Genomic DNA, 19,820 nt, shown 5'->3' on the forward strand with positions numbered 1-19,820 from the left:
CCGATATTAACAGCAAACATTTGTCAAAGCTTGTGGTGTTACGGATCACCTAGTCTTACGATGTGTGTATCTGTATTAGGTTTCAAATATAATTTGTGGCAAATGCAGTAACGAAATAAGCGTGTACTTTCTTAGATATCGGTAACTTTTGTTACTGTATGAAATAAACTACTGGTTTATAAACTGTATTTGTAAGTTTGACAGTTACTAACCATTCAGTATCTGAGAATCAAAATCAGATTACCTATGATATGACATTTGAATATGACCATAACGTAGATAGAGGGAACAAGTTCCTTTCTTGTTGATAGCGGAAGCGCCACCACTTAGTTCAATTAGGTCCTTTACTCCGCCGGGAACCGTTATCCATAATTGCTGCAAAATTTACTCTTGCATTTCTACATAGGTACTAATCTCTGGATGGACAAGTTAAATAAAAAAAACGGTGGCACCGGATAATAAAAACATTCATAGGCCACTATAACTGCTTACCAAAAGGCGTAGGTATAGCTCGCCTTTTAGTTCTCCGTAGATTATTATTATGTATTACACTATCTACTTTACTTACATAATTATCCTAACTATTAAAACATACTTTAGTTAATGATAAGTTCAGTGATAACAATTTATTAAAAAAAATACTAGTTTATATTACCTATAGGTATATAATTATCTGTGTCTCGCGGCTGTATATTTTTTCTTCAATTTAAAATGAGATACCTGCATTGAAGTGTTTTTTTTTCTTTATTAGTAACTGGTACTACTGGTAGTAACAAGCCCAATGATTGCTAAGACTATAACTCATCGGAGTGTCTATCCCCATTTTTGTTGCGCGAGCGTATGCCGGTCGGGTTGTCGGGCTAACAATTGTAACAAATATCTCGAGATTCTGACAAAACATGTGTAATCGGTTATACTGGTTTCGTCGAGCCTTAGAATCACCCGTACTGCAAAGCTATAATAAATAATAACACCCTGAGGCGTGCGAGCAGTTTGTTTTGCGTCTGCCTGTACCTGCCCGCCGCGGCGCTAACGAATTGAGATGTGGCGCTAATGGGCCGGCCGGCTACCCCGTGGTAATTGGGGGAGCACGAGACCGCAAACCCTTCTGAGCAAACAATAATCTTACCAAAAGATCAATACTTATCCATCGATTCTAGCGACTTGTCACTTTATTATCGTTATTCGTTATTATCGTTTAGGGTTCCAAGACGGCATTTTGTTATTTTTTTAATACCCCTTTATGTAGGTAACGAAATTTAAAAAAATATACCTATAAATATGTGGCGATACTTAAGTATTAATTGTTATTCTGTATTAAAGGAAAAACAATATACAGAAACGAATCGACAGTGGGCAAAATGCATGCAAAACCATGTGCCTCCTGTTATTGATTCGTTCCATAATCGATTTTGAAATACAGTTTGTTTAAGAGAAAAATGTTCCATTGCTCAAGAGCGGCGTAGCAGAATAGAAGTCAATCATTCCGAACGCGTGTTTAGCATGATAGTGGACGAGTGCCGTCGAGGTGGTCAATTAGTAAAAGCGTGAAGTGGCTGTCACAGTTTGGGAGTGTATTGTGGTAGAGTCGGGCTCGGCTGGTTTGAGTTCACGTTGGTGCGAAGGCCGATGGCTCCCATTATCTCGCTGCCAGCCAAGATTCATAAGCGCTACATTTGCATCCTCATTATGGACTTATGAATAATCCTTTGAACGTGAAAATGTTCATTTTTACCTAGACTAAATTAAACAACCACGTCTGGTATTTGGTTTCCTGGTTAAATACAATGACTAGACAACTTTAAACCGATATTTTTAAACAGTAAAATCAATTGCAACATTTACTAAGTAAGTATGAGGGTCGATAATTTATTGAAGACAAAATTATTTGGTGTCTAAACCACGCATCACATTTCACACACAGATGAAGGTTAATATTGAATAGTCTTGAAATAAGACGATCGAGTTTGTGAAATTTGCAGACGTGGTTTCCAAAAAAATCTTCGTTTTTTCATTGGTGGCAGCTACTCTGTGTACCGTAGGTATACCACACTTATATGATATAAGGCACTTTTGGGTGGGCGTTATCAATTATCATAGGTAACTAGAGTTTAGATAAGGTTATTGATATTACTATTCTATAATTGTGATCCGTTATAATAATCTTGCTTGTCACGGATTGCCCAATGAAGATGTTCCGGTGTGGCTCACCGATGTGTATCGAGCGGACTCCTGCGCCTGCGCCGGATCCCCGGGAATGTTATCAGTTCCGTATCGATTGTTCACGCGCAATCGTGGTAGTGATTCAGTATCGATCGACTAACTGCTTACTTATCGACTTCTTTTAGCTAGCTGATATCGACATTATAAAATTAGTGCGTAGTTTATTAGACGAACGCTTAATACCAGAATGTCTAACTGGGTACCTACAGGATTCAGACAGACATTTTTACATATTTTTACTGCGTAGTTTTATTAGATTCTGTTGGCCACCAAGATATAGGTACTTATAAAATAAGGTCATCCTTATTTTCGTGCTCATGCACGACACGTAGGTAGGTAGTATGTTTTTATTGAGAATGCGCCCAAAATACATAATTTTAAGAATATTTTCAGTTAGAGTGTAAGGTAACTAGGTAGCGTGATTTGGTTGAATGAAAGAAGGAATAGTTATCGATATCGAATATCGATCTTCAAATTTGATATCAAATTTAAAAGTAACCATCTCCGAGTCTTTTTTTGGCCTATAGAATACCAATTGTTATAAAATGCCGGCATGGGTGAGCTTCGCTGAGGAAGCCAAGTCATCCTGGGTCGGTTCTCACGACTTTTTATGTCCGAAGCACCCGCACTTATTTCATCTTAATCATCGTATGGCTTACACATTTTAATCGTTACTATTACGAGTAGCACGGAAAGGTTATTCGAATAATTGATATTATTTCGTGAGGTAACATTTTGATCTTTGGATCCGCATCAAGCTATCTGATCCCATATTTTTTAGGATAGAAACTACTTACTTACTTATATTGAGTAAATAGTACCTACTTAGTTAAAAGTTAGATACAAAAAAAAACTTATACTTCGTCAAGGTAGTTCTAATACTTCTGTTATAAATATGTACTATGCATCGATTAGGACCTTACACCTGGACACTTGGACAGGCGATTATGTTAATTTGCCTTTCTATTCCGCATTATCCCAACTTGGATTCGTATCTGCCTCTTCAATCATTTTTCCAATGGCTTTTATGTTTGGTTTCAGACCCATTCAGATCAAATGCCGTTCCGCTGTGAGTTCTGCTCACGGCACTTCAAGCACAAGAGGTCCCGCGACCGGCACGTGAAGCTACACACCGGTGACCGCAAGTACCGCTGTCCGCACTGCGAGTCCGCCTTCTCAAGGAGGTACCTATGTCATTTTTGCTCATAGAAGGTAGCATCCTATAGAAGTGGTCTACGCGTGCCTCCGTGAAGGACAAAACATATGCAATGCGACGCTATGATTAATCGAATTTATTTGTTATGGTGGGCAACAAATCAATTCGACCAATCATGCATCTAATTTACGGTGGGGAATAAAAAAAAAGTGAGACTGTGACAAGGACAAACAATAATAGCGCTTTCGCTGCTACTCCTACTGAAAGATACATAAGACTATCCCGTTCTGTCAGTTATCCCCACCACTCATGCCCAATCCAGTTTAATACTAGATTCATGTTTTTGCTCAACTGTTCTACGCACTAATCATACACCAAGGATCAATATAAGTAGCCAGATATTATATTTCCTAGATTAGGAGCATCTTGTTTAACTAAACTATTTACAGATAGTACCTAATAAATATATTGTATGGATTTTGTAAGAAATGGGCAGACAAAAAGTTGCATAAAATTAGCGCAAAGATAAATCCCACAGTTATGTGTATAAGTAGATATTAAGATACGGACGTATTTGTAAACGAACAAAAGTGTGTCTCTAATTCTAAAGAATAATGAGCTTTAGGAGGATCCGTCCTAATGGTTGTTACCATAATTAGATTCTTATAAGTATTTATGGAATAGAAAAGCCTCGAAGCCAGTAGGATACAAAGTCCTTAAGTCAAAGCCTATTGATGTTAGTACAAGTAAGGCACAGCGCAACGGTAAGAGGACGCGAGGTGCGACAATGGGCCTCTAAGATTGATCACCGTCGTGGCACAAAGCTCGCTCCTCGACCACGATGCGTCACCTTTTTCGTCACCTCGCCGCGGTCACGTGACTAATTCCACGCAATTTGTCGGCCCAACGAACCGCCGTCGAGTGAAAAGAGATGATGCGCTGACAAATGGCGTCGAGGGTCTCACAAAAATAAAATAATGGCCCGTACCTAAACTGGCACGACGAGCCCGGCCATTAGCGGAGGTGTTTGGGCGAACGCCTCTATTCTGTAGTTTGCGTGAAAAGCCTCTTTGTTAGTTCTGTTTGGTTCGTGCTTTATGTGGGCACTTATGTCTCGTATGACAAATTGTCATCAGTGGTCACATAAAAGACGACTTTATCTCTCGTGGATGTTTTCTAACTGACATTTACATTTTTTGTGGGTGTAATTTGGGAATGTCTGACGGTCATAAAAATGAATCTTATTCTTTGAATGTAAACTAGTATAAGTAGTATACTTACCTAAAAAATCGATAGAGAAAAAAAAAACAAAATAAATAATTAATATTATTTCGGCTTAAGTATGAGAAAGTAATGTAATGTAAGTAGGTATCTGCTAAGAAAATATATTAAGTATTTTCATTACTCATCATGCTCTGAAAGACGGTCATTGTTGTTCTAAAAGGTGTGCAGAAAATGATACGTTTCTGCACTAGAGCATTTTACGTTCAAAGTACGATTTTTTTTAATAACGATTATGAATTGAAATTCTGGTTTAAATGGATTTGTTATACAATTTCCATTCTGATATTTAACTCCCCATTCCATAAATAACGATACTTTTGCCTAAATTGTTCATTGAAAGTAGATAGGTAGGTTCCCTCAAGAAATACTATAAAAACGTAAATATACTGTCATGTTTTTAAAAACAAACATGCATTTTACTTTCCTCGTACCTATTCGAAATGAAAAGTTAGAGTGTTTAACTCGAGTGAAACTACCTGGGCAGAAATGAGCGCCTTTAATCCCTTGGTTAACAGTCTACTATTTATAGTCAAAAGTATCTAAGCTTCTTCATATATAACTAAGCTTTTACAAAGTCATCGGTAAAGTCATCAGTAAAGTACTTAATAACAACAACCTGTTAGGTAAGTAGTTTAGTATATTGAAAACTAACCATTTTCTTGCGAGATACTTAATAACAACACAACATTGCTTTGCTGTTCCCTGTTTCTTACACGACTTCCTATATTCCAGCGATCACCTAAAGATCCACATGAAGACGCACGACATTCAGAAGCCTTTCCAATGCACCGTGTGCAACCGCGGCTACAACACCGCGGCGGCGCTCACGTCGCACATGCAGGGACACAAGCGCGACCGCGAGGGCCGGGAGCCCGACCGGCGGCGCGCACTGCGTTGCCCGCGATGCGGGGACGCTTTCCGCAGGACTGACCTCTTACAGGTTAGTATTATATAGGCCCATATTGCATTATTGCTGAAATCGTACACGTAGTGTAAAAAGCGCGACCCCGCGGGCCGAGAGACCGACCGGCGGCGCGCAATGCGTTGCCCGCAACTCTTTCTGCAGGACTGAGCTCTTACAGGTTATGATTAGTAATATTACACATATTGTTAGTTTATTCAACCGCGGCGGCGCTCTCATCGCACATGCCGCCACATATAGAGGGTGAGGGTCACAACCACCATCGCGAGGAATATATGGATGACTCTTTAGGATATGATTCAACTAAAATTAAATTTATTGATATATTACGTAGCTAATAGTTAAATATTTAACAATCAGAAACATTTTTTGTCCGTTTCCAGGCTCACATGACCAGCGCCCACGGTGTTGATGCAGCGGCGCTTACTCCCCCGCGACGCGTCGCCTCGCAGCCGCCACCCACGCTCCTTGCCTGCATTTACTGCACACGAGACACCTTCACGAGCATGGAGCAATTGCAATTACACGTCCGAGCCGCTCACTCAGCATTACTCAATGGCGAAACCCCTTCAGATCAGATCGTCGAGCAACCCGCGCCTACTGATCTCAGCAGAAGAGCTGAAGAACCGTCGGTCAAGCGTCGACGCTCGGACTCTGCAACGCCCCAACTGGCTTTGTCGCCTGGAACTCTTCTCTGCAATCAATGCGACGCCGCTCTCCCTGACTTTGAAGCGTTTCGCGCACATTTGAAAGGTCACCTCGAAGAGGGTGCGGAGTTGAATCGATCGAGCCCAACGCCGTGCCCTCACTGCGGGGCCTCTTTCGCTGATGCGGCGGCTTCAGAGCGCCATCTCGCCGCACACTATCTGGCTGTGTCCTGTGAATACACGTGCCACAGCTGCGCGCGTAGTTTTCCTACGCCGGACGATTTGCAAAAGCATCTACTGGATCTGCACGCTCATCACCTTTACCGCTGTTCTCTTTGCAAGGAAATCTTTGACTCGAAAGTAGCCATTCAGGTGAGCATTTATAGGTGTTATTATATCGATTATTTGTAATGCATACCCACAGCACTGATCTATTTATGGGGTCCCGTTGTTTCTCATTAAGTTTTAAATCATAATGTACATATGGAAACAATGTACATATTATTTGTCATATCCCCTCAGGTGCACTTTGCCGTGGCGCACAGCGGCGAGAGCAAAGTATGGGTGTGCCGGTCGTGCGGCGGCTCGCCGCTGCGCTCGGAGGCGGAGGGCGCGGCGCACGTGCGCGCGCGGCACGGCGCGGCGCGCTGCGCGTGCGGCGCCGTGCTGGCGGGCGCGCGCGCGCTGCGGGCCCACGCGCAGCTGCACGCCTACCGCTGCCCCGCGCCCGGCTGCGCAGAGTCCTTCGCCGTGCAGTACCTGCTCGAGAGGCATATGCAGGCGCACCACGCCGTCACGTCCCAGGTTAGAAGGACGTTACATTACGTGTTACGTAGGTAATACTATATCACTACCAACCATCTTCAAGATTTTACAAGAATGACCAATGTATTTCATACTTTAGGGTTTGAACGGAGACAGCACGCGATCAAAGCGAGTAGAAAACAACAACTCTGGCGACGGCGCGGACGGCGCTTGCTCGCCGTGCGCCGGAGGCGAGGCTGCCGGCGACGAGCGCCGCCGCAAGAACGGCGCCGTCGCGCTGCAGTGCGCCTACTGCGGCGAGCGCACGCGCTCCCGCGCCGAGCTGGAGGCGCACACGCGCGCGCACTCGGGCGCCGCCGCCGCCAGGCACAAGTGCCTCATCTGCGACGAGATCCTGCCCTCCGCTGCTGTGCTCGCCGAGCACAAACTCACGCATTGCAAGGTAAAGAATGCCCTAATTTTTTCAAGATAAGAACAAAACCCAATTGCCAGAACTTTAACCTGAGTACCTATAGTCACGTCTGAAAATATCGATACGGACGAAGTGCCATATATATGTATACACAACCTTATTGCTCATATTATATTAAAGTGGTGTAGTGAATATTAGGTACATATCTATTTTTGGCACTTTGTCCGTGTTATTTTTGGCACTTATATTTAGACGTGACTGTACAGTGTACACCTAAATCACAACACAAATGACTTACCTACTCGCGTATTTGCAACATTAATTAACTGCACTTTCTTTGTTGAATTCTTATGTGCAACATTTTGGATTGATCAAATTCGCAATTTCAGGTGGTAGCGGGTGACACGTGCGCTCGATGCCGCGCGCGACTGCCGTCCGAGGAATCTTTCCTGAGCCATATGGCGCGCCACCACCCTGCGCTGCCCGCGCCCTGCGTCGTGTGCCGCCAGACGCTCGCTTCCGAGGCCGAGGCGCGCCTGCACGCGCGCTTCCACCTGCGCTGCTCTGGAGATGAACAGCGTTGCGCTATATGTCTGCGCGCGCTGCCCGAGGGCGAGGCCGGCGCCGGGGCGCGCGCCTGCGCCGCGTGCTACGCGCGCCACGCCGCGCCGCGCGCCCCTCCGCCCGCCGACCACGACTGTCGCCTCTGCCGTCGGACGCTCGGTTCGCCCACACGTCTGCAAGCCCACCTGATCGAACACACGTTCGCGGGCATCGGCGCGTTCACCTGCTACCTTTGCTCCGCCGTATTCACCAGCGCGGCCGGCCTGCAGCGACACCTACCCGAGCACGCGTCCGCGCCGCGTCCCTACGACTGCGCGCGCTGCGGCCTCAAGTTCTTCTTCCGCGCGGAGCTCGACAACCACTCGTTCGTGCATCTCGAGGAGGCAGAAATAGCGCAACGAGCGTTCTATGAGGCGTACGCGCGCGGCGCGGCCTCGGCGTGGGCCGCGCTGGCCCCGCCGGAGCCGGCGCCGACGCCCGCCTCCGAGCCGGACGCGCCCGTGAAGCGCGAGCCCGAGATAAAGGAGGAGAAGACGGACGAGTACATCGAGGTGGGCTCGCCGCCGCCGCCGCCGCCGCCGCCCTCGCCGCCGCCGGTCGAGCCCGTCGTGAAGCAGGAGAAGCCCGACGAAGACTGAGGGTCCGTCGACCTATTTCGTCCGTGACGCGGGCCCATCCCCGCTGCAATACTAGATTACGTCCCGACTAGCTTATGTTAGATAGATAGTTATGTTAAAGTTAATATAATAATCGTTGAAATTTTGCGTTTAGAACGCCGTATTTTCAGTAAGTAAAAAAATAGCATCATTATGTTGATTAAGTGATGTATGTTTTATAATGTTTACATGGCTATTTGTAAAAATTGTTAAGTTAATAAATTATCCTGTTAAGCTTCATTTATCTAAGCGAATCTTTGTTTTATTTGAACCTTATGTATACCCTCGACTCTAAAAGACTTGAAGCAATATTAATCCTCCTAGGCGGTAGCCACCTGAGTCTGTATCCAGGGCAGCTGCGCGGCGACGTTGGCGTAGGCGGCGGGCACATTGGCATTGGCGCAGCCGAGCCCCCAGGCCACCAGCCCGACCACCACCCACTGCCCGTTCACTTGGCACACGAGCCCCGAACCGCCGTCACCCTGAAACAATTCAACTTACAATTAGAATTAACCGGTAAAAAATTACTGACGGTACTGGGTACAGCAGGATAAAGGGGTATTAGGAAGTTAATTCTTATGATTGACTACTTCGGATCCACCTCACCCACACTAGTTCCAACATGCCACAACATTAGTTCCAATAATATATGAACATAGAGCACAGGCTGTTATAGAAATCACGTTTAATGAGCGATTGTTAACTTTGCCCTGTTTGGATGTCCTACTTTTCAATTACTAACGAAGCATGAAGGCACTATTACAAGGACACTCTAATTTTACAGTACCTATGTGCTCTAGGGCAAATTTGTATAGATACTTAAATATTGGTGTACCTACCTATATTAAAAATAATCATTAGGTTGTTTGTTCACCACATACCTACATTTAAATTCGTTTTAGTCCCCATCGTAGATCAAATCAATAGTGGCCTACTTATAATCTCTAATATGGTCACTAGTAGTCATTTTACAAGACAAAGCGCGCAGAAGTGTTCGGCACGGTCTTAACCTTTTGGACGCCAATGACCGATATATCCGCACCGTAGGTTCAACGCCAAACCACAGAGCAACATAGACTTACGTGCATATGCATAAAGTTCAATTTCAGTTTTGACACTTCGGTGACGTGGCGTCAGCGTGACAGCTTTTGTGTTTGACACGGCGTCGAAAAGGTTAATGACTTTGTAAGTAGCTACCTACTTAGTTATTATGTTATGTGTACTTCTTACTGTAAGATATTGTTGCTTCTGGCTGTAGCACCCTTCCTATTGGTTAGTTCTTCGCTGTGTTACAGTATCTACGAATCCACTAGGTAATAAACTGAGTGCTTACTGTACATGCATCCTTATTTGCTTCACCGCCAGCACAAATGAAGGACGTGGTGTCCAGAGCGAAGCTGGGGCCTAGACGTGCCGCTTGCATCTGAGATTGGCACGTTGCTGGGTCTACAATTGGCACGTCTACTTTCTTCAAAATCTGCTGGTATTGCCCTTGTAGGCCAAACATATTTTTACCCCATCCAGATACCCAACACCTGAAATCGATTTTCAAATTATTAAGCGTTATAAAACAAATTATTAGAGATTACAAAACAGGTACCCGTCAGTGAACGCATATAAACCATGGAAGTATTCTGTCCGCTCAATTATGACCCAACGTAAAGTATTCGATTGTAGGCGGTGCTTACAGAGTGTTCGATTGGCAACTTCAGTGCGGCCGAGATGACAGTCAGTGAGGGATGGCTAAATTGGTTTATAAAAACTACGTTTTTTTGTAATTAAAAATGTCTTCATGTGTCGTGAAGTGGTGCAGAAGTTGTTTTAGTTCATATCAAGGACAGTGGAATCACTTTTCACTTGTAGTAAACAGATAACTTCAGTAAAATTTGGAATAAACATGACGACATTTTTTCAATACTACCGTGCTAAGCTAAAACGTAACAACTGCATACGACTTTCATAACAACATACGACTTTTTAAATTGCGAGGATAATAGGGATGGTTTTATGCCAAATGAAGTAGACTATTTTATTAACTTATGATTGGTTTAGGTATTTTCTATATACAGTAGAATCCGCTTATAATGACATTGAAGGGAAGTAACAAACATGTCATACTAAGCGGATGTCATATAAAGCATAGTTGATAAACTTTTTATTTTATTTTTTCCAAATTAATCTCAAACAATTTTGTGAGAGATGAGTTTTATTAACCTTATACCAATTATCAACTTTCACCGAGAGTAAAAACTAAAACAATTTAAACGCCACAGACGTCCTCGCAGGGAAAGATGTGGGGCCGGCCACGAAAACCAGCGAATTTGTCAGTATAACCGGACATAATTCCATAAAAATAGTATTTATAGGTCGAAGTTATCTTATCCGACTTTGTCACAAAGAATTTCATATGAAAACCAAACTTCGCACAGTAATTGCGTCATAGTAAGCGGTTGGTCAGTATAAGCGGAGTCATAATAAACGGATTCCACTGTAATTATAAATGTAGTAATAAATTCCTTCTTACAGATTTGTATTTTCCTTTTTTATTTCATGAGATGGAGCTATAAAAAAACTACCTAGTTATTTCAAATTAATAATCAAATTTGGTATTGTCATTTTACATTACTTTCCATTCAAATTCCCACAATATGCTATTCGCAGAGAACTATGGAAAAAAGCTGTCCAATTAGAGAGACATGAAATTGAGTGGATGCCTGGCAAGATATATAATGTTCTATTCATGAGATAACCCGTGAGATAATCATATCCGGTCTCCTATATGTAGATACATTTTTTTCTATCACGCTTTCACTGAATTAATTTAACAAATACACACATTATCTCAAAATGTTGATCATTTTAATCCACCCTCTACTGTCACATATATGTAGGTTCTCTCTCAAGCCATTTCCGTCAGTAGAAAAGAGCGGCGAATTTAGAAAATGTAAGCGCGCGAACGGTTATGGTCCCATACAAAATTGTAATTATGCGCCTTTTTCTACTGACAAACTTGCTTGACCGGCTATATACATATAAAATATTTCCATTGGAACTGAAAGTGGGGATTTATTGTGACTCCGCCTGTTCAAATGTTTTTGACCCGATTCGTGTACCTACCCATGTAAATTTTGCAGGCTGTATAGCCTGTCCGATTTCTAAGATCAAGTTCGCCATACATTTACTATGGCGTACTTGATCTTAGAAAAACGGACAGACTATACCAGTACGGCTACCATCAGTTTGGCACTGACAAACGCCGTCGAGAACGTAATTTACTTTCTATACATCTCGCTCGTACTCGCATATTAGTGCAAACGAGATGTATAGAAAGTAAATTACGTTCTCGATAGCGTAAATGTCAGTTTTGACACTGTCAGTGACTCATGGTACGGGCTCTGAACGTGACTTCGCACTGCCATACAGATTGATAATAAAATATACAAAATACTTATTATAGCGGAATACATTTATACAACAATGAATATTTAATTATGTTGAGTTAGTCTGTCATTTAATTTCATAACAACATTTTAACTAAGTAGTTATCTTTTAATCTGCATTAAATTATTATACGTGAATTATTTGACTGGTTCTTCAATGTATGGCATAAACCTATCCCTGTCCAAGTCATATTCTAATCAAATATGAACCGCGAATTCTCAGCGGCCAGTACGTACAGCAAGAAGGTTATTAGCGGATTAATGTCGCTGATTGGTAGTTATTGACATTATATGCATTTCATCTACACTTAGCTGTGTACGTTAGTGTAATAGAGACAGGCTCTGTAAACGTATCGTCTTATTTAAATGTAGGCGTAATTGTGTATGTGTGCTAATTTGGCCCGAGAATTTGAACGGTAATGTTCCCAAAGGCGGTTTCCAGTTATATGCTTTCACTGGTACCCGTGTGTACGATAGTTGACAACCTGTAGATCTATAGGTAGGTATATAACCTACCGTGTATAACTTACCTCTGACCAGTATAAGTAGCCGCATTGGATGCCGGCAAGCATGCTCTGTTGATAGTAGCAACAGAGCCAGTCATAGGCGTCAAAGGGACCGGAGTCGACAGTCGCAGTACAGTGATGTCGTACTGCAAGGTAGTGGGGTTGAAGGAGGGGTGGCTGGACACCTTGGCGACTGTGTACTCTTGGTATGGCACCGGCTCGTAGGTCCCGGCGGCGTCCCACTCACCCAAACGCACCTTGACGTTAGGAGCTGTCCCTGATACACTGTAATGTAACAATAATAGGGTACAGTCGAAATGCTTAATAGGATCCCAGGCTACAAGTTGCTATCTGTTGCTACTTGCTATGCAGCTGGGATTCCATTTGTCTATCTCTACTGTAAGCATGAAAAAAATCTACCATTTAAAGATAAAAGATTTTTATTCGTGACGATCACAAAACATGTACGGACATGTACAGACAACAACAGCATGAAAAAAAAGAAGTCAATAAGTGTGCATCACGAAGTGTGCAATTTAGGTAATCAAAAAGTAGGTATGTTACAAAGTTGTTGTGTTAAAGGAAATTACACTTACATGTATGTAGAAAGTCGATGAGTCACTGTTAAAACGTTGAATTGGTCAATGAGCACACCTCCAGCGATGTAATCGTTCTGTTTTGTTAAAATTAGTGCCTGGAAAAAGTAAACCACGGCGCATAATATCGGTACGCCACACAAACATTTATCTCACTGAACGTAACTTTTAATATCCTAACCTGCCACGGATATTCTCCGAAATTGGCCTGACCAACTGCTGGAGTGATCGCTGTGGCGGGTACTGTCTGCAAAGTGCCGCATGCTATCATTGTAGTCGAGGTGCCACAACAGAGTACCTGCCCGGCAGGACACGTCGTTCCTGATCCACCTCCCTGAAACGTTGTGAAATTACACATTTTGTAGCCACAGTTACTACTTGATAGTGACATATGATATATGCGTCACAACTTACCGGAGTTACAATTCTAATATCAATCAAACCACCTCCAGCATTAGTTCCATTATTGGTGCAAGTGCCTGCTGCTACGCACCTGCAACCTGCTTGTCTTTTGCGAATTCGATGACTGGCAGTTTCCATCATGCCTAATCTTTCTAATTTATTGGTAGGAATCGTGTTTAATTTAATACTCCGTCGCTCCCTAGGGAATCTCACAGCGGTGTTGTAAGACGGCACTTGAGCACTATATCCTATAATCGGTGGCACCTGCAACGCCGCTGACGGCACTGGTGTGGTGCCAAGTCGCGGATCGATCGACGGCATGCCTGCAGCGGTTTCGTCAAGATTAATGATACAAACAATATCAGGGTTGTCGCAAAGAATAACAGGTAAAAGTACTCCACCTATTGCTGCTGGCGGACCAAAACCACCACCACCACCACCACCGCCACCGCCACCGCCACCACCAGCACCACCACCTGTCATGTTCATCGGAGGTCCTCCAGTCATGGTCGTTGGAGGAGGTCCGGTCATGTTAGGGCGCGCTGTGGTTGTTGTTGTCGTTGTAGGCATGAGTATAGGAGGCGGAGGAGCTCCCACAACAATCACGTTTGTAGGGGGCGAGTTGGTGGGCAGCATTCCCAAACATGCAGTCAAAAGCCACAAACACATTTTGTCCAGTTAAATTATGATTGTTAACTGGAGTGCGAACGGCGCAGTAGATGGTCTGCGACTGATGGTCAGGTATGAAATCGGAGATGGTGATGAGCGGGCATTAAATATGTCCTTACCGGGAGCAATTGATGGTATTCCCCTAACAATTGTAGCCTTCATGGTATAATGCGCTTGATCATATAGCGACAAATTGTTGCAATTTACAAAATGTGAATAACTAATTTGTTTTACATTGTGTAATCCTATTCATCTTTTGTAGTGCAAGTGTTACAACGATGCCATATAAATTTATTGACTGCGAGGTGCTGGGTGTTGAGCATCTAATTCACACGAATAGGTCAATAAGACATACTGTAATATATATAAGTGTCGCGAAGATATTCACACTCCCTTTTGCTTGTACGTGGTGTAATGAAAAGGTACGAAACCGATTTTTAGGGTTTTGTAGTCCACGAGGAACCCTGACCTATAATTATTTATAGTTTCGCCATGTCCGTCCGTCTGTCCGTCCGCGGCTTTGCTCCGTGATCGTGCTAGAAAGCTGCGATTTGGCATGGATACATTAAATCATGCATGCCGATAGAACGGACAAATAAATATTACAAGACATTTTTTTTAGGGTACTGCCCAAATTGGTTGCCATACATAGTTTTTAATAAAATGTAGTTTTTAAAACTAATAAGGGTCTTCAACGACCATTTTTTGATAAAATGAATATTTTCGGAAATAATCGCCTCGAGAGAAATAAATTTAACTTTTGAACGTCTAACTTTTGAACCACGGATTCAAAAATATTTCGTAATACAAAAGCTTAATAAATAATGAAAACTACTTAATAGCAAACATGATCGGTCCAGCCGTTTTTGAGTGATTCTGAGTCTAAATAACCCAAAATTGATGGTTTAAAAAAAAAAGTAAATGGTACATTTTTTTCTGAAAACGCCCGTTTGCCATTGCTAATATTGTTATTAAACTCGGCTTTACCGACGCTACCGCTATGGGGCGGGCGGTTATTTTTTGCTTGAGTCACCGAACCATGTCGTTGCCAAAATAAGTAATTACGGATGGCGTGAACTGTAGAAATTATAGTTGTAATCGCAGCGATTGTGGAGGTTTAAACTGAGTCACGTTCACATGGTGTTCACGGTTGGGAAAACCATTTCCGACATGAAGGAAAATTTCAAAATGGTATATTTAAATAGCATTTCACAGAGTTGGTGGACTTTAACTAACTCATTTCTGCCGAGGTAGTTTGTCGCTCGAACGCAGTGAGAGAGTGAGTGAGTGAGTCCAAGGCTGAAATGATGCCTTTCACCCGAGTTAAACACTCTACTTTTCATTTCGAATACGAGGAAAGTAAAATGCATGTGTTCTTTTATAAATATGAGTAGGTATTAAAGTATACATTTTCATAGTATTTCTTGACGGTACTTTCAATTAACAATTTAGCCAAAAGTATCGTTATTTATGGAATGGGGAGTTAAATATCAGAATGGAAATTGTATAGCAAATCCATTTAAACCCAAATTTAAAAAATCGTACTTGGATTGGAATGTAAAATGCTCTATATAGTGCAGAAACGTATCATTTCCTGCACACCTTTTGGAACAACAATGACCGTCTTTCAGAGCGTAATGAAAAAAATAATGATTAAAGAGTACATAGGGTAGGTAGTGATACCGCCAAAATTTTAGGTAGGTATGTACAAAAGTGTAAAACCACCAATCAAAACCAACCAAACCAAAAGGAAAATTTTAGTAGCTTGAAATAAATTCATGAGAAGATGACATCTGTCGTTGGAATGGAGAACTACGAAGCTAACGTCATAACAACCAGCATTGAAAGCAGCTGAGTCAGCCCGCTAGATTACGAGCGAGCGACCGGAAAACCGATATAGATGGCGCCAGGCACGAACTCGTCGGGCGCCGCTTTCGCGCACGCCGAGTGCCGGCCATAGGGACGTCAATACAAACAACAAGACTACAAACGAGAACGTTACGTATATGTACAGCTTACGGCGACAGGCGCAGCCAGTAGCAGCAGAGCTCAGTTTGCGCACTCTGCTTGTGTTTAGAGGTTGAGCGTGCACCCACTTGACTCGGAGAGATATCGTTATCGCGTGTTCGGATCGGATCATGACTGTTCTGGGGAACTTAGTTTTTTATACAGTGAGTGAATGCGTTCGGAATATTAGGTTTATATAGTTCACCGATTGTTAGTAGTCGAAATACAATATCAAAGTATAAGTGTAACATAGTCATCTCGTCCTGATAAAAATGTGCGCATCTGTCGTTTTGATTTGTTTTTGTTTACACAATCCAGAGCTGGAGCTTCAGCTCCACCAAGGACCTGTCTCAGTCTGCAGGACATAATTTTAGCATCGTGTTCGACAGTTAGAGTTTTTGACGCGGAGATCAACTTGTTGCCTTTAAAAATGCCTTCATTTAGTCAAGAAATTAACGTGGATCTCAATTCCAACGAGAAAGACACCCTGAAAAATGAGCTGAGCGAAGAGAAGACGAACGGGGAAAGTAGATTTGTGCCCGCTGATCGAGGTTCCGACAGCGTTCCAGAGGGACTCAACACCGACCAACGTCTCGCTTACGCCTTAAGGGATTTTCTCTCGGGATCGTCAAATGCAGTCATTAGTGATAGTGAGGGTGAGCCCTCCCCTATAGCCCTGGAGCACGGGTTACCGTTTATAGATGAGCCGATTGAATCTGAAGACGTGACGCAATCGGATGAGGAACGTCTTGCGTGCAGAGAAACGGAGGAGGTGCTCAACAACGCAGCCTGCCGGCTCAGGCGGTGGCGTGCCGCCTCGCGGAAGCTGAGGCGGCCTAGGATCATTGACAATTTATGTGGGAGTGAGGACAGGAAGGGTAGCAACGCGTGTAATGGTGGGCACACGGACCTAGCGGACCGGCTGCGGAGCCTGGCGGTGGCGGGCAGCATGTCGGCGTCGGCTGGCGAGTTGCTGTCGCTAGCGCCGCCGCCGCCAGCCGCCACCGCACCACCTTCGCCTGGCTGCTTGCTCTCACCATCGCTGGCCGACCAAAGTTCTGCCGAGTACTTTGTAAGTTAATTTGATACCAAATAATTTTGATTTTTATGCTGACAACGAAGATAGTTGTCTTTCACTGCATAAGTCAAAGTTCGGCACCTAATTCGCACCCTTTATTTGACCACCTTCACGTCATGCCTACCTCATTTTCACAAAATTTACATGTTTTATAGTTAGGTACTTTGTGGGTAGATGTGCTTAAATTACCATTCCGACCATAAATTGGTAGATGGTTATCAATATTATCTCTAAACTTAACCGTAATGAAGTAATGACGTTCGAATCTCAAGTCACCTTGAAGCTAGAATCACGTAGCATGTTTTCAAACAATAATTTCGTTTAACGATTCGTACGCACGTTTTATTGATATAATCCAAAAGTTTAACTCTGTCTGTATGAAGTACAGTCAGCAGCAGAGTTAAGTATAAAGGCGCTGACGAGATGTAGGAAATTATTTGAACACAACTTTATAAACTGACATGGATGTCATATTATTGTTTAATGTAATGTAGTAATATTTAGTTTTTATAGTTGCCCAATTTCACAGTAGATGTCGCTGTTCTATCGGCTACTTCGCGCTGTTAAGATTTTCCCACAGCCCCTTATAATAATTATAATGTATAGTAAATTAGGTATCGGAATAAATGATTTTCAGGGTAAAGAGAAATAGTGCTGGATTCGTCCGGCCGACTCTATTAACCACTTTTTTTTAAAAACCGGCCAAGTGCGAGTCGGACTCGCGCACGGAGGGTTCCGCACCATCAACCAAAAATAGAGCAAAACAAGCAAAAAAACGGTCACCCATCCAAGTACTGACCCCGCCCGACGTTGTTTAACTTCGGTCAAAAATCACGTTTGTTGTATGAGAGCCCCACTTAAATCTTTATTTTATTCTGTTTTTAGTATTTGTTGTTATAGCGGCAACAGAAATACATCATCTGTGAAAATTTCAACTGTCTAGCTATCACGGTTCGTGAGATACAACCTGGTGACAGACGGACGGACGGACGGACGGACAGCGGAGTCTTAGTAATAGGGTCCCGTTTTTACCCTTTGGGTACGGAACCCTAAAAAGGAATAAATAAATGAGTATTAAGTTGTCAAGTGAAGTGTTTCATTACAGAAGGTAGGACCTACAGTGTAGTCAGTCAGTGAACACGTTTATTTAGTATTTAGGTACTTAAGTACTAAAAAACCGGCTAAGTGCGAGTCGGACTCGCGTTCCAAGGGTTCCGTACATTAAGTCCGACTCACGCTTGACTGCACATTTCTAATAGGTTTTCCTGTCATCTATTTTTTGTAATTTTTTCAAAATTTTCGACCCAGTAGTTTTGGAGATAGGGGGGGGGGAGATAATGGTAATTGTTTTCCTATTTTCTTGAATAACTGCTAAACTATTGATCCTAAAATTATAAAAAAATATATTTGAAATTCTTACAATGAGCTCTTTCTTTGCACGATATAGTTTGAAAAACTTTATTTTTAATTTTCTCATTTACCCCCCAAAAATGGCCACCATATTTAAAATTCATTTATTTACGTCACACGTCCATCTTTGGGTCACAAACTTACATATGTGTACCAAATTTCAACTTAATTGGTTCAGTAGTTTCGGGATGTTGCGAATATTCGCATCCGCATCCGCACAAAATCGATGCCGAGCTTAATGCGGATGTGGAACAAATCGGTATAGGAACGTCTTAGCGGCGGAGTAAACGGGCAATTATGTAGGTAATTTCGCCGTTATCCAATAGGACTCTTACTTAATCTTACTTTTTTGTGATAATATGAAAGTCCAATCCAGTGAAATATAAACCCACCCATAGGTATACAGGGTGGCGCATTTAGATCGGTCAGTATGGGAAAATCTGAAACTATAAGACATACGACGATCTCTTCTTAGGAACCATGTCATCGATTTTAGTAACAAGAAAAACTGCATTCATACATTTAAATTTTTTTTATGTAAAATGTATTGAAAAAATGGTGGCCATTTCGAAAACATACTAAAATAAATTAAAGGATATGAAAACAATGCATTTTATTCATTTCAGACATCATGTTTCATAGTAACATTTACTGCTTAAGACCTACACAATCGATATCTAAATAGAAATAATTTTAGATTTTTTTTTTCAAAACGTCCGGGTTCGATTCCCGAGCTGAGTACACATTTTTTTTAAATGTATGAATGCAGTTTTTCTTGTTACTAAAATCGATGTCATGGTTCCTAAGAAGAGATCGTCGTATGTCTTATAGTTTCAGATTTTCCCATACTGACCGATCTGAATGCGCCACCCTGTATAGTCACTCTTGAAATCCTTCAATATTTTCTCAGCACCCTTTACCTATATGTAGGTATGATAAATCTTGAACCACAACACTGAACATGCTAATATGAATTAAGGTTATGATGAATTCAGTTAGAAGGAAGCCAAAGGTATTCCTGAAAAAAAAAACCCAACCACATACTATATTTAGGCCAAATTTATTATTAATATTTATGTACGA

At 42.4% G+C, this 19,820-nt stretch overlaps 3 protein-coding genes across 4 annotated transcripts in view; 2 read left to right on the forward strand and 1 right to left on the reverse strand.

Moving 5' to 3' along the window:
* The window catches only part of LOC134663234 (zinc finger protein 423 homolog), a 110,979-nt gene extending 102,096 nt beyond the window's left edge, over positions 1-8,883 (forward strand). For both annotated transcript variants that reach the window (XM_063519629.1, XM_063519628.1), the window contains 6 exons: positions 3,265-3,407; positions 5,396-5,603; positions 5,969-6,604; positions 6,755-7,036; positions 7,137-7,439; positions 7,799-8,883. In XM_063519629.1, coding sequence (XP_063375699.1) covers positions 3,265-3,407; positions 5,396-5,603; positions 5,969-6,604; positions 6,755-7,036; positions 7,137-7,439; positions 7,799-8,611 — 2,385 coding nt within the window. In that variant the 3' untranslated portion in view covers positions 8,612-8,883. The remainder of the gene's footprint in view (positions 1-3,264; positions 3,408-5,395; positions 5,604-5,968; positions 6,605-6,754; positions 7,037-7,136; positions 7,440-7,798) is intronic.
* A 29-nt stretch (positions 8,884-8,912) lies between these two features.
* LOC134663235 (phenoloxidase-activating factor 2-like) lies at positions 8,913-13,985 on the reverse strand. The gene is made up of 6 exons (XM_063519631.1): positions 13,586-13,985; positions 13,353-13,505; positions 13,172-13,269; positions 12,600-12,860; positions 9,963-10,164; positions 8,913-9,111 (listed from the first exon to the last, which is right to left on the reverse strand). The coding sequence occupies exons 1-6, from the start codon at positions 13,892-13,894 to the stop codon at positions 8,950-8,952; spliced, it is 1,185 nt and encodes a 394-aa protein (XP_063375701.1). The 5' UTR covers positions 13,895-13,985; the 3' UTR covers positions 8,913-8,949.
* A 2,420-nt stretch (positions 13,986-16,405) lies between these two features.
* The window catches only part of LOC134663233 (C-Maf-inducing protein-like), a 45,470-nt gene continuing 42,055 nt past the window's right edge, over positions 16,406-19,820 (forward strand). Inside the window, exon 1 of the mRNA XM_063519627.1 lies at positions 16,406-17,321. Coding sequence (XP_063375697.1) covers positions 16,680-17,321 — 642 coding nt within the window. The 5' untranslated portion in view covers positions 16,406-16,679. The remainder of the gene's footprint in view (positions 17,322-19,820) is intronic.

This window comes from Cydia amplana, chromosome 4 (assembly GCF_948474715.1).
Source record: "Cydia amplana chromosome 4, ilCydAmpl1.1, whole genome shotgun sequence".
Classification (NCBI taxonomy): domain Eukaryota; kingdom Metazoa; phylum Arthropoda; class Insecta; order Lepidoptera; family Tortricidae; genus Cydia; species Cydia amplana.